Below are 12,728 nucleotides of genomic sequence, written 5' to 3'. Positions count from 1 at the left end.
CCCACCCCAATCTAAGCAGGGCAGTGAGTCGACTCTGCATTCTCGCCACGAGGCAGAAATGACCCAGTGTAATAATAGCTTTCAGTGTTTCAGAAGCTGGCAGAAATTAAGACGTTGTGATAAAATATTCTGACTTTTTGAATACCAGCGTAGGGTGGAGTCTGCAGGCCTCCTCTTTGGAGCCCCTGCTCTGAAGATGCTGTTAGGAAACTATTAGTCTGGGATTTCATATAAACAGGACCAGTTCTACCCTGCTATCTGTACGGTTAGAATGGGACCATACAACTTACCAGGTAGGGGATAAAGAAACAGACGAGGCTCTGGTAGAACGCATCCGCCATGGAAATCCAGAAAGTCAGCAGGTTATAGCACTGCCAGGAAATAACACATCGACAGTAACCACCATCCAAGCAAGCCTCTGTTCTTTGTAAGCAACTTTCTTGTGCACGGCTGGACTAGACAACACGGCACTTACAATGCTTCTTATCTTAGAGGCAATAGAATGGAACGATTAAGAGCATGGGCCTGGGGGTGACAGACCTCAGGTCCAGTTCCAGCACTGTGTGACCTTAGTGAAAGTCACTAAACTTCTTTGAGCATTGTTTCTTCTCTCTTAGAAAGTAGAGAAAAACTATTTCCTTGGGTTTCAAGAGGTCTAAATGCAGTTGTGCTCTGGTAGCTAGTAAAGGCTCAGCTACCAAATATATTACCAAATTATTATTACCAAATGATAATGAATGATTATCATTCATTAGCACATTGTTAGTGCTAATACAAACTTGGTAAGTTTAGAGATTCTGAGGTTTCTGAATAGCACCTGAAAGAGAGCCCTTAATCACAGCCCAGGGTCACAGGTTCCCCAGATCTCAGTGGCTTCAGAGACAACCTTTCTCGTTTTGTGCTTCACTCTTCTTGCCTTCCCTGGGAAAAGTGAAACTGTTCACATTGTATGTTTTTGCCACATTAACTTCTTTTAATGTTAGTTACTCAAGGAAGACATTACGCAGCTAGCTCGCCTCTGGGAAGGGGACAGTTAGAAGGGCCCAGGATGTATGCGTGCCATCGCCACGTCTCCCTTGCTTGAAGTGCTGGGGTTGCTTTCCACCTGTCTCTGGGTGAGGATGGGGCTTGGTTCTTCACTGGCTGTCCCCAGAATATCACCAGCTCTCAAGCACCACATCTGGCTTTGTCCTCCTTTTCCCCAGGTGCAAAGGTACCCTCGTGCATACCGACATCCCTTTTCCCAGAGCTCCCCCTTCGAGGCAGTCAGGTCCCCTCTCTGCCTCCTGCCTCCAAGCTCCTGGCCCGTGTCTGTGCTAGTTGGGCCGCCTGCTGTCTGACTTCTCCAGATCACCTAGGGCATCGTTGTGGCCTCTGTGCCTTGTAAGAGACTGTTCTGTGGTTTTAGTCCAGGGGTTCCCAAACCAAGCCTTGGGCATTCTGTTGAAAGCCTACAGCCAAGGACCAGATAAGGGTGATGGGATCTTTCTGTAAGCCCTCTTCCCCTTTATTAATGTGTGATGTAATGAAGAAATAACTGAAAAGAAAAATACCCACTGGTCTGGTCCATCACCTTCAACAGCAAATGAGAAACAGGCCAGAAGCAGGGAGCAGCGTTTCCGGGTCACACGGGAGGTAAGTGGCAGAGTGGTGACCAGAACACAGGACCCGCCAGCCCAGCACTCCTTCTCTGACACCTCAAGGGAGGAGCTGGAGGTCACCTCCCCCCGTGCCCGAGCCCCTTACCTCAGAGTTCTGGCCGCTCTTGTACAGCTCAGGCAACGCCAGGAGTGTTTCCATAGAGATGTCTTTATCGAGGACTCCGAAGACAAGGGGAGGCAAGGAGGTGAAGAAGAGATTGAAGAAGATCAACTGCCAGTAATCGATCATGGTGGAGCCAGAGAAACCACAGAAGAACTGGTACCAGAAGAGCAGGTTGACGTAGCCCTGCAGGCAGAGGGTGCGGCCTTGCGAGTGAGGACCCGCGGGCGGCCGGGTCACCAGATGCTGCTTAGGAGCTCTGACCAGTCCCTGCTCAGACCTGGAGCTTCAGTTTCCTTGTTTGTGACAGGCAAGGTCGTATAAGGATTGCAGGTAATTTTCATCCCTTAGATTCTACCATTACCACTTCTGCTACTACTACTAACCTACTTTAGGACCTGAAAGGAGTTCCACCGATTTGTTAAGTATACATTGTTAAGAGCATAGGGTTTTGGAGGCAGAGAGGACTGGTTTTGAATCCCCAGCTGGGTCATGTACTAGCTTGAGTCACACCCCAGTTGGGTGTGAACTTGGTCAAATTGCTTAGCCTTTCTGAACGTCATCTTGCCATCTTTTGGATACGACTAGTAGTACCTAGACCACGGCACGTGACACCAAAAGGCAGTAGTTGTGGTTAGCGGTATGGTAAGAGGAAGGGACGCTAGAGAGCCTTGACCGCGGGCAGGAAGGCTGGCGGGAGGATGACTTCGTGAGGAGGTCGACCTCACAACGCTTGCCTCACGGTCACACAGCTCCAGAGGTGAAGAAGAAAGCCTTGTGCCTAAGTTGCTTTATGCTTTCGAAAGATCCTCCTACCCAAGACCTCCTCACCTGAGAAGGGCTGGGTCACTATTACTATCTAACGTATTGTGATGTGGTTTGGTGACTTGACCAAGCTCACAGAAGCAGCTGGTCCTGGCATTAGAACGAGAACTTCTCAGCTCTGCGTGGCTGGGGCCCAGAGGGGTGAAGGATGTTGTAAGGGAGCTTTCAGTGGGTTTGTGTTCAAGCTAGAATTCTCATTCCCTGATTGCTGGGCCAGTGTTCTTTTTAAGAGCCTCTTGTTTAGTATTGTAATACTACCAGTAACATTAACATTCATATTAACACCACGATTGTTATTTGAGCTCCTGTTTGTGACAGGTGTGTGACATACTATATTAGTATATACCACATTAGTAGATGTGCAGTATACATAATTTGTCCCACCAACCTAGCAAGATTAATGTCATTGCCAATAATATCATACTACTATATTTATGTATTATTAAATATTATAACTTGATGATAATGTTAATATTAGTTAACATTATCTACAGACAAGGAATCTGAGGCTCTGAGTTACTCAGTTACTCCTTGCCTGTGTTCACAGCCAGGACACGGCACAACCAGCCCCTGAGTTTTCAAAGCTTCCTCCTCAACCACCCCTAAGACCTCTTAGTCCCGTTTTTGGATTATATAATAACAATGCTGACCGAGATTCTTCCAGCCGAGGAACTCCATCCTTTGGCTTTTCTGCCAAGATGACTAATGGGAGGTTTCCTGGCTCTGAAGGACACCCCGGTGCTCTGAGACACCCTGGATGGACCTTGCGTCTCTCTGAGGGCCGGGCTCCCCTCCATTGCCGCTCTGGGGCTTCGGGTCACCCCGCTCCCACTCCAGTCCCATGATGCTGTGAGGGCTTTTCTCCTATGAGTTTTTGTGAAGTTCTGTCTCAGAGGAGGAGATTTGGGAAGGAGAGGGCTTGGTCTGATTCCTGTGCTGTAGGTAGGTTTGAAATATACTATGCGCAGACACTGAGTCCCCAAATTAACATCACCCACTTGTGCACTTGACAGGATTGGTTTAAGAAGAACCAAAGAGCTAAAGTCTCCTTGATACTAGGGTTCAGCAACCGCATGAGGCTTTGACTGCTTGTTTTGTTTTGTTTTTTTTTAGCCTTTTGAGCACCTTGCCTGGCTTCTTCCTCCCCAGCTGGCTGGGTAAGACAATAACTCTTATCTCCATGTACGCACAGGCAGCATGAGTGGCTCAAATGGGGTAAATGACTACACCAAAGTCCCTCTGCCAGTTGGGGCTGGAACTGTGACTAAGTGACGCCATCTACAGACGAGGCCAAGAATAGCAACGGCAGCAAACACAACAGCAACAGAGACTCCTAAAGTGCATCTTAGGTGCCAAACTCTGTTCTGACCCACTCAGTCCATCCACCAGCCTTATGAGGATATCACTACTATCCTCATTTGACAATTGAGAAAACCGAGCCTCCAAGAGGTCAAATCATGGGGCTGGGGTTACAGACTAGTAAGTAACAAAGCTGGAGTCCAGACCTAGATGTTCTGGCTAAACAATATGCTACTGAACAACCAATGGATCACTGAAGAAATCAAAGAGGAAATTCTAAGAGGGAAGTCTATAGAAATACAGTCTTACCTCAGGAAACAAGAAGAATCACAAATAAACATCTTACCTCAGGAAACAAGAAGAATCACAAATAAACACCTGACCTTAAACCCAAAACAACTAGAGAATGACAAATAAAACCCAGTTAGTAGAAGGAAAGAAATCTTAAACATCAGAGCAGAAACAAATGAAATAGAGATAAAGAAAACAATAGAAAAAGATCAATGAAACTAAAAGCTGGCTCTTTGAAAGATAAAATTGATAAACCTTTAGTGAGACTCATCAAGAAAAAAAGGGAGAGGGCTCGTATCAATAAAGTATCAATAAAATTAGAAATGGAAAAGGAGAAGTTACAATGGACACCACAGAAATACAAAGGATTGTATGAGAGCACTATACACCAATAAAATGGACAACCTAGAAGAAATGGACAAATTCTCAGAAAGGTATAACCTTCCAAGACCCAACCAGGAAGAAATAGAAAATATGAACAGAACAATCACAACTACTGAAATCGAAACTGTGATTAAAAATTTCCAACACACCAAAGTCCAGGACCAGATGGCTTCACAATCGAATTCTTTCAAACATTTAGAGAAGAATTAACACCTATCCTTCTGAAACTATTTCAAAAAATTGCAAGGATGGAACACTCCCAAACTCATTCTATGAGGCCACCATCACCCTGATACCAAAACCAGACAAAGTTACCACACATGAAAAAAATTACAGGCCAATATCACTGATGAACATAGATGCAAAAATCCTCAACAAAACACTAGCAAACCAAATCCAATGATACACTAAAAGGACTGTGCACCCTTATCAAGTGGGATTTATCCCAGGGAATGCAAGGACTTTTCAATATCTGCAAATCATTTTGATACACTACATCGACAAATTGAAGGATAAAAACCATATGATTATCTCAATAGATGCAGAAAAAGCTTTTGACAAAATTCAACACCCACTTATGATAAAAACTCTCCAAAAAGTAGGCATAGAGGGCACCTACCTCAACCTAATAAAGGCCATATATGACAAACCCATAGCAAACAACATTCTCATTGGTGAAAAGCTGAAAGCATTTCCTCTAAGGTCAGGAACAAGACAAGGATGTCCAGTCTTGCCACTTTTATTCAACATAGTCTTGGAAGTCCTAGCCATGGCAATCAGAGAAGGAAAAGAAATAATAGGAATCCAAATTGGAAAAGAAATGTAAAACTGTCACTGTTTGCAGATGACATGATACTATATATAGACAATCCTAAAGATGCTACTAGAAAACTACTAGAGCTCATCAGTGATAAAGTTGCAGTGTACAGAATTAACGCACAGAAATCACTTGTATTTCTGTACACTAACAACAAGAGATCAGAAAGAAATTAAGGAAACAATCCCACTTACCATCGCATCAAAAAGAATAAAATACCTAGGAATAAACCTACCTAAGGAGGAAAGAGACCTGTACTCTGAAAACTATAAGATGCTGGTGAAAGTAATTAAAGATGATACAAACAGATGGAGAGATATACCATGTTCTTGGATTGGAAGAATCAATATTGTCAAATGACCGTACTACCCAAGGCAGTCTACAGATTCAGTGCAATCCCTATCAAATTACCAATGGTATTTTTCACAGAACTAGACCACAAAATTTTATAATTTGCGTGGAAACACAGAAGACCCCGTATAGCCAAAGCTATTTGAAAAAGAAAGAGCTGGAGGAATCAGGCTCTCTGACTTCAGACTATGCTACAAAGCTACAGTTGCCAAAATACTATGGTACTGGCACAGAAATAGAAATACAGATCAAAGGAATAGGCTAGAAAGCCCAGAAATAAACCCACACACCTATGGTCAGTTAATCTATGACAAAAGAGGCAAGAGCATACAGTGGAGAAAAGACAGTCTCTTCAATAAGTGGTGCTGGGAAAACTGGACAGCTACATGTAAAAGAATGAAACTAGAACATTCTTTAACGCCATACACAAAACTAAATAAATAAACTCAAAATGGTTTAAAGACTTAAATATAAGACATGACAGCATAAAACTCCCAGAAGAGAACATAGGCAAAACATTCTCTGACATATATCATACCAATGTTTTCTTAGGTCAGTCTCCCAAGGCAATAGAAATAAAAGCAAAAATAAACAAATGGGACCTAAAGGAAACCATAAACAAAATGAAAAGGCAACCTACATACCGGGAGTAGATATTTACAAACAAAGCGACCTACAGGAGATTAATCTCCAAAATATACAAATAGCTCATGCAGCTCAATATAAAACCAACCAACCAACCAGTCAAAAAATTGGCAGATCTAAATAGACATTTCTCCAAGGAAGACATATGGATGGCCAAAAAGCACATGAGAAGATGCTCAACATCACTAGCTGTAAGAGAAATGCAAATCAGAACATGAATGAGGGATCACCTCACACTGGTCAGGATGGCCATCATCAAAATACCTACAAACAGGGGCCTCCCTGGTGGCGCAGTGGTTGGGAGTCCGCCTGCCGATGCGGGGGATATGGGGTCGTGCCCTGGTCCGGGAGGATCCCACGTGCCGCTGGGCGGCTGGGCCCGTGAGCCGTGGCCGCTGAGCTTGCGCGTCCAGCAACGGGAGGGGCCACGACAGTGAGAGGCCCACATATCGCAAAAAAAAAAGAAAAAAAAAAAAGGAAAATACCTACAAACAACAAATGCTGGAGAGGGTGTGGATAAAAGGGAACCCTCTTGCACTGTTGTTGGGAATGTAAATTGATACAGCCACTATGGAGGTTCCTTAAAAAACTAAAAACAGCTACCGTGTGATCCAGCAATCCCACTCCTGGGCATATATCTGGAGAAAACCATAATTTGAAAGGATACATGCACCCCAGTGTTCACTGCAGCACTATTTACAATAGCCAAGACATGGAAGCAACCCAAATGTTCACTGACAGAGGAATGGATGAAGAAGATGTGGTACATGTATACAATGGAATATTACTCAGCCATAAGAAAGAATGATACAATGCCATTTGTAGCAACATGGACCTAGAGACTGTCATACTGAGTGAGAAAAGTCAGAGAAAGACAAAGATCATATGATATCACTTATGTGGAACTAAAAAATGATATAAATGAACTTACAAAATAGAAACAGACTCACGGACTTTGTGAACAAACTTATGGTTACCAAAGGGGAAAGGTTGGGGGAGGGATAAATTAGGAGTTTGGGATTAACATATACACACTATATAAAACAGATAATATAAAATATATAGTCAACAAGAACCTACTGTATAGCACAGGGAACTCTACTCAATAATCAGTAATAACATTATTACTGTTATTATTACTAATAACATATATGGGAAAAGAATCTGAAAAGGAATGGGTATACGTATAACTGAATCACTTTGCTGTACCCCTGAAACTAACTCAACACTGTAGATCAAGTACACTCTTATATAAAACAAAAATTAAAAAAGGAATAATCCAATTAAAAAATTGAAACTGTATTAATCCTTAAAAAGAAAAAAGAATACAAGGTTCCTGACCTCCAAGACAGTATTCTTGAGCAGGCCCTTTGCAAAAGAAGTTTGCAGAGCCCCGATTTAGACCGTGAGCCTCATGAGAGTGGGGACCACGTGGGTCTAGATCTCTGCTCTATACCCAGTGCCTGATAATGTTCCCGACACAGCAGATGTTCAATAATTATTTGAACAAACTAAGTACATCTTGCTGGTTCTACCGTCCTCACGTGCATCCTGGAGTTTTAACGTGAAAATGTGTTTCCTTCCACAGGTCGTATTAGGACCTTGTGCGTTTCCACTTGCTCTGCCTGGCTGGAATCTCTGCACCCCGGGGAGACCGTATTGAACCCCGTGATGGCATCGCTGAGACTGGGCGCCTGTTTTTCCTCCCAAGAAGCTACAGTGCAGTAATGAATTCACTGTTCACATTTCAGAGCAGGCAGGGTTTTAATCCCCTCGGAAATTGGTTTCCGACATGGAAGTTATAGTTCTCCACCCTCTAATTGCAAAGGGGAGATAATAGGGCATCAGTATTGCCATTTCGATCCCGGTATTGAGCTGGAAATAAATATCATTTAAGCTCTGAAAGCATGGCTGGCTGGAAATGTTTCCTTTTCTATTTCACAAATTTAATGCAGAGAAGAGGTTGTGCTTATTCAAAAGAATGATTCTCTTGGAGGCAAGGAAAAAACATTAAACGGGGGCATTTTGAATTCTAACTACACAGCCTTTCTGGTCAAATAGAGACTTGTTTGCATGGACTTGCTGAAATAATGGTACCATCCAGTGTATGGAATTTACATTATTTTTTGTCATGCTGCTTATTTACATATACATTGAACTTCGCACAGAAATGCTTATTCCCGAGTCAGGGTAACTGTGACTTTCCCGAAAGCAGGCCAGGGAGAATGGGGTGAGAGGAAAAAAAATATGCCATTCTGTAGCTGCTACTTGGCTACTGTGTTTCGCTTCCATCACTCCGGTCTTAATCCTCCCTTTTTCCGTATGCAAAAAGGAATTGGATTCTATTTGGAGTCTCTTGGGGATTATTCAAAGGTCCTCAAGCTAGATAATGAAAAGTGCAGGCCCTGTTCTCTCCCTTAGTACAGCAGTGCTCTGACTTCTTCCCATGCCCATTGTTAATCGAGGGCTTTGCAAACAAGAGCCTCAGACAGTTTTAATACCTCAGTTGGTGTGTGCCTGCTTTGGGCCCTTATCAACAAGACAAAAAACACACATATCTTTCAGAGAAACACTCATACCTTCAAATGATTGTATAGTGCTCCGTGCCATCCAGAGCTCTAATGCTAAAACCTCTCGATAATACTTGTAGCGACAGAGAGAGTCCTATTCTCCCCACATTATGGATGAGGAAACCAAGGCTCAGAGAGTTGAAGTAACTCTTTCAAGTTCACAAAGCATGCTAGAGTCAGGCAAGACCAAAACCCAGATGACCACCCTGCTCTAAACATTTGTGCTAATATATATTTTATTTAGAAGTCCTTGTTGGGAATGCTGGCGATGTCGAAGTGATACACAGGGTCTTGGGTGGAAACCTTCCCCTTCACTCTCCTGAGGGGCAGGGTGCTGCTCTTGCAATGTCCGGGTGACTCTATCTGGGGAGGAAACCTAAGCTACAAGTTAGGCGAGTTGTTCTTCAAATCCTTCTTCCTTGCAGTCAGAAAAGAAATCTCATTTATGGAGGCCCTCTAAGAGTTACGACAGCAGCGACAATGATAAAAAGAAGAATGGCTAACTTTATAGGGTGATCACTAAGCGCTAATCACTTTCCACACAAGCTGTCAGTTCATCCCCGTGGCAAGTGTGCGAGAAAGGTACTATTACCATCTCCATCTTAGAGATGAGGAAACTAAGGTGTGAAGCCATTACCAAATACAGGAGCCTCAGTTTGAACCAAATCTGATCAGACTCCAGAGTACTCACACTGCCTCCTATGTGCCAGGTGCGTGCCAGACAGTATTGCCAATGTTGACGATGATGTCACCAAATAGTACTAGCCCCATTTTATCAAAGACGAAATTGAGGCTCAGAGAACTGAATTATCTTGCCCGAGGTCCCTGAGCTAGGAAGGGACAGTCTCAGGATTCAAAATCCAGGTTAGCCTGACTTATTTCCTTACATAGAGATGCTCTGTCCGTTTCAGCGGGGAGAGCTGGCTGTCCCCTGGCCAGGACTCCCAGGGCTCGGGTGGGAGGTTACCGCAGGGCTACTCACCACGTTCTTGTAGAAGTAATACGCCACCATCCTGGCCAGGCGTGAGTAACACCAGTGTCCGTGCACAAGCAGCAGCTTCTTGAGGTGTCTGAAGTGGGAGATGGCAAAGTCGCTGGACATGACGGCCTGACAGGGCAGAGCAGACACATCAGCTTCCATTCACGGCTGCCAGTGCACCAAAGAGGCTCCCTTGAGGGTGCTGCTCTGTTCTGGAGCCACAGCCGGTAGGGTCTAAAAGACCCTTTGTCACGTGTAGCACCCTTGGGTGGCTCTATGGACTCTGACACCCCACCCTCTCCTCTGGGAAATGCAAACCCCACTAGAATCCAAGGAGGGCAGGTCAGAAGGGACCAGTGGTCTGCTCTGGCCCTGCACCTCCTTCCACTTATCCAATAAGCATTTATTGTGAACCAGTGTGTGCTGGGCACCATCTAGGGATGTGATGGTTGACCAGAGAGTAGGGGCTTCCATGCAAGTGATCCTCAAACCGCTCAACACCCTTGGCCACCCACCAAGGAAGGCCATTTGCTCCAGTCTCATGTGGAGCTGATGGATGGATAGCTCTTCCTTTCCATGGAGCTGAAATGTGTCTTTTGCCCTTGGGATGACTCAGAAACAAGGCCCAGTTCATAGTAATTTTTTAGAGTATGAGGTTTGGACGTGCCTGGTTATAAATCCTGGTCCGAGTCTTGGTCAGGGCGTTTAACCACTCTCAGCCTCAGTTTCCTCATCAGAAAAAGTGGAATAACAATCCCTAACACACAGGGTGGTGGCTGCTGAAATTAATTGGGATAATAAGTGTGAAGTGCGAATAGAGTGCTGGCCTACGATAGACACTCAAAAGGTGACGGTGTTCGTTCCTCCCCACCAACAAATTTAGGCACCACCTAAAGTCTGCACTGGTGGTGGGAATACAATTGTTAATGGTTCAAAACCCCAAGGTGGGGTCTGTCTTAATGGGAAACATTAGCTCAAGTTAGTATGCTTGTTCCAAGCTGAATGTGAGTAATTTTGGTACACTTTTAAGGTATACCAAGCAACTTATAGGTCCATCTAGCCATCACGACTAAAATGGCAATTGAAAAATATTTTCCGATGTCCCTACACCTGTCACTGCTCACAGAGGGCACTGCAAACTTAGATGTGGGTGGAGGTTACAGGGAGGAAGCATGGAATCGGGAAGGCTTTGTTTTCCCTGAATGGTTGGGTACTATTTGGCTTTAGAATATGGGTATCGCCAGCTGTCTATAAGAAGCCAAGCATCTTTGATCACTCGACTTTATTCTGAAGGACTGGGCAGTAGGGCTGTGGTGATGGAGGTTATGTATAGGCAAGGATATATGCCTTTCAGATGATAATTCTGCAAAGCTCTTCAGTATAAATTCCCCCAACACTGTGGGGAATTGCTTAACTCACTAATAAGGATAAAGGAGAGTAAGAAAGTAACAAGTAGAGTTGAAGCAAATGATACCTGCATGCCTTCCTGTCCAGATATTCCAATCCCAATATCAGCAGCTTGAATCATGCTTACGTCATTTGCTCCATCACCTGAAAGGAGAGAGGTCATGAGATCCTGGTCCAACTGCTGTGTGACGATGAGAAGTTTTATACAAGTGGCACTAAATTGTCCCTATTTTGTGCACAAGTGAATCCTTTTTTTTTTTTTTTTTTGCGGTATGTGGGCCTCTCACTGTTGTGGCCTCTCCCATTGTGGAGCACAGGCTCCGGACGAGCAGGCTCAGCGGCCATGGCTCACGGGCCCAACCGCTCCACGGCATGTGGGATCTTCCCAGACCGGGGCACGAACCCGTATCCCCTGCATCGGCAGGCGGACTCTCAACCACTGCGCCACCAGGGAAGCCCACAAGTGAATCCTTTTAATGTTGCTCTGAATAGTCCTATAGGAAGAGTCACTGCTACAGGCCTTTAGCCTGAGAGATCTTTTCTTGTTTGGACAAGAAGCCCTACTCTTTCTTTATCATTTACCAAATATTTATTGTGTCTTTTTTTTAGGTACAATGTTAGGTATTGGGAATACAATGGTATGTGAGCCTTGGGCAGTGCTTTACAGTTTGCCAAAAAGGCCTTCTCAGGTGTTACAGTGGGCTTCACTGGGAAGCAAATAGAGAATTTGAGCAACACAGGGGCTCGGCAAGGGTAATCCAGGTAGTGAAGGGACCCGGAAGCACTGGAACTAAGATCTTTCTGTTTCCACGGCCAGCAAACCTCCCCTCACTCAGTATAACTTATACTGACTATATCAAGACAACTGGAATGCTGGACAGCTAAATCATCAGAGATTGTCAATGGTGTCCAAGGACAGAGACAGTGTTCAGTGATGTTTCTAAATATAGGAACATGGGATTGACCCATTTTTTAGGTTGAGGTACACTGAGTCACTTTGGGTTCCCAGTCAATGAATCAGTTGTTTCAGGGAACTGGAGGTTAGGGCATGGAAATACATACACACACATGCCACCTTTCATACCAGCACCGTCAAACAGATTTTTCTGTGATAGAAATGTCCTATATCTTTACTGTCCAATTTGAAAACCATTACCCCCTATGACTACTGAAATGTGGCTGGTGAATTTCTATTTAATTTTAACTTTGAATAGCCACATATAACAGGTGGCAACCATGTTGGACGGCACAGCTCTAAACAGTGAGGTCTTCCTCACAAGCCTGGCTTCTCCAGACTATGATGCCTTATCCATCAGACTAGAGTTTAGCAAACTTTTTCTGTAAAGGGCCAGATAGTAAATATTTTAGGCTTTGTGGGCCAAGAAGCAAAACTGAACAA

General features: G+C 44.2%; 1 protein-coding gene across 1 annotated transcript in view; it reads right to left on the bottom strand.

The window, feature by feature from the left end:
• Nucleotides 1-12,728, bottom strand: part of ATP10B (ATPase phospholipid transporting 10B (putative)) — a 127,310-nt gene that overhangs the window by 18,369 nt on the left and 96,213 nt on the right. The window contains 4 exon segments of the mRNA XM_007464400.1: nucleotides 291-371; nucleotides 1,747-1,947; nucleotides 9,926-10,051; nucleotides 11,397-11,473. Of these exon segments, the coding sequence (XP_007464462.1) occupies nucleotides 291-371; nucleotides 1,747-1,947; nucleotides 9,926-10,051; nucleotides 11,397-11,473 (485 nt within the window).

This window comes from Lipotes vexillifer, unplaced genomic scaffold, assembly GCF_000442215.2.
Source record: "Lipotes vexillifer unplaced genomic scaffold, Lipotes_vexillifer_v1.1 scaffold95, whole genome shotgun sequence".
NCBI lineage: Eukaryota > Metazoa > Chordata > Mammalia > Artiodactyla > Lipotidae > Lipotes > Lipotes vexillifer.
Note: the sequence above shows the minus strand (reverse complement) of the source record. Positions and strands in the feature narration are given on the sequence as shown.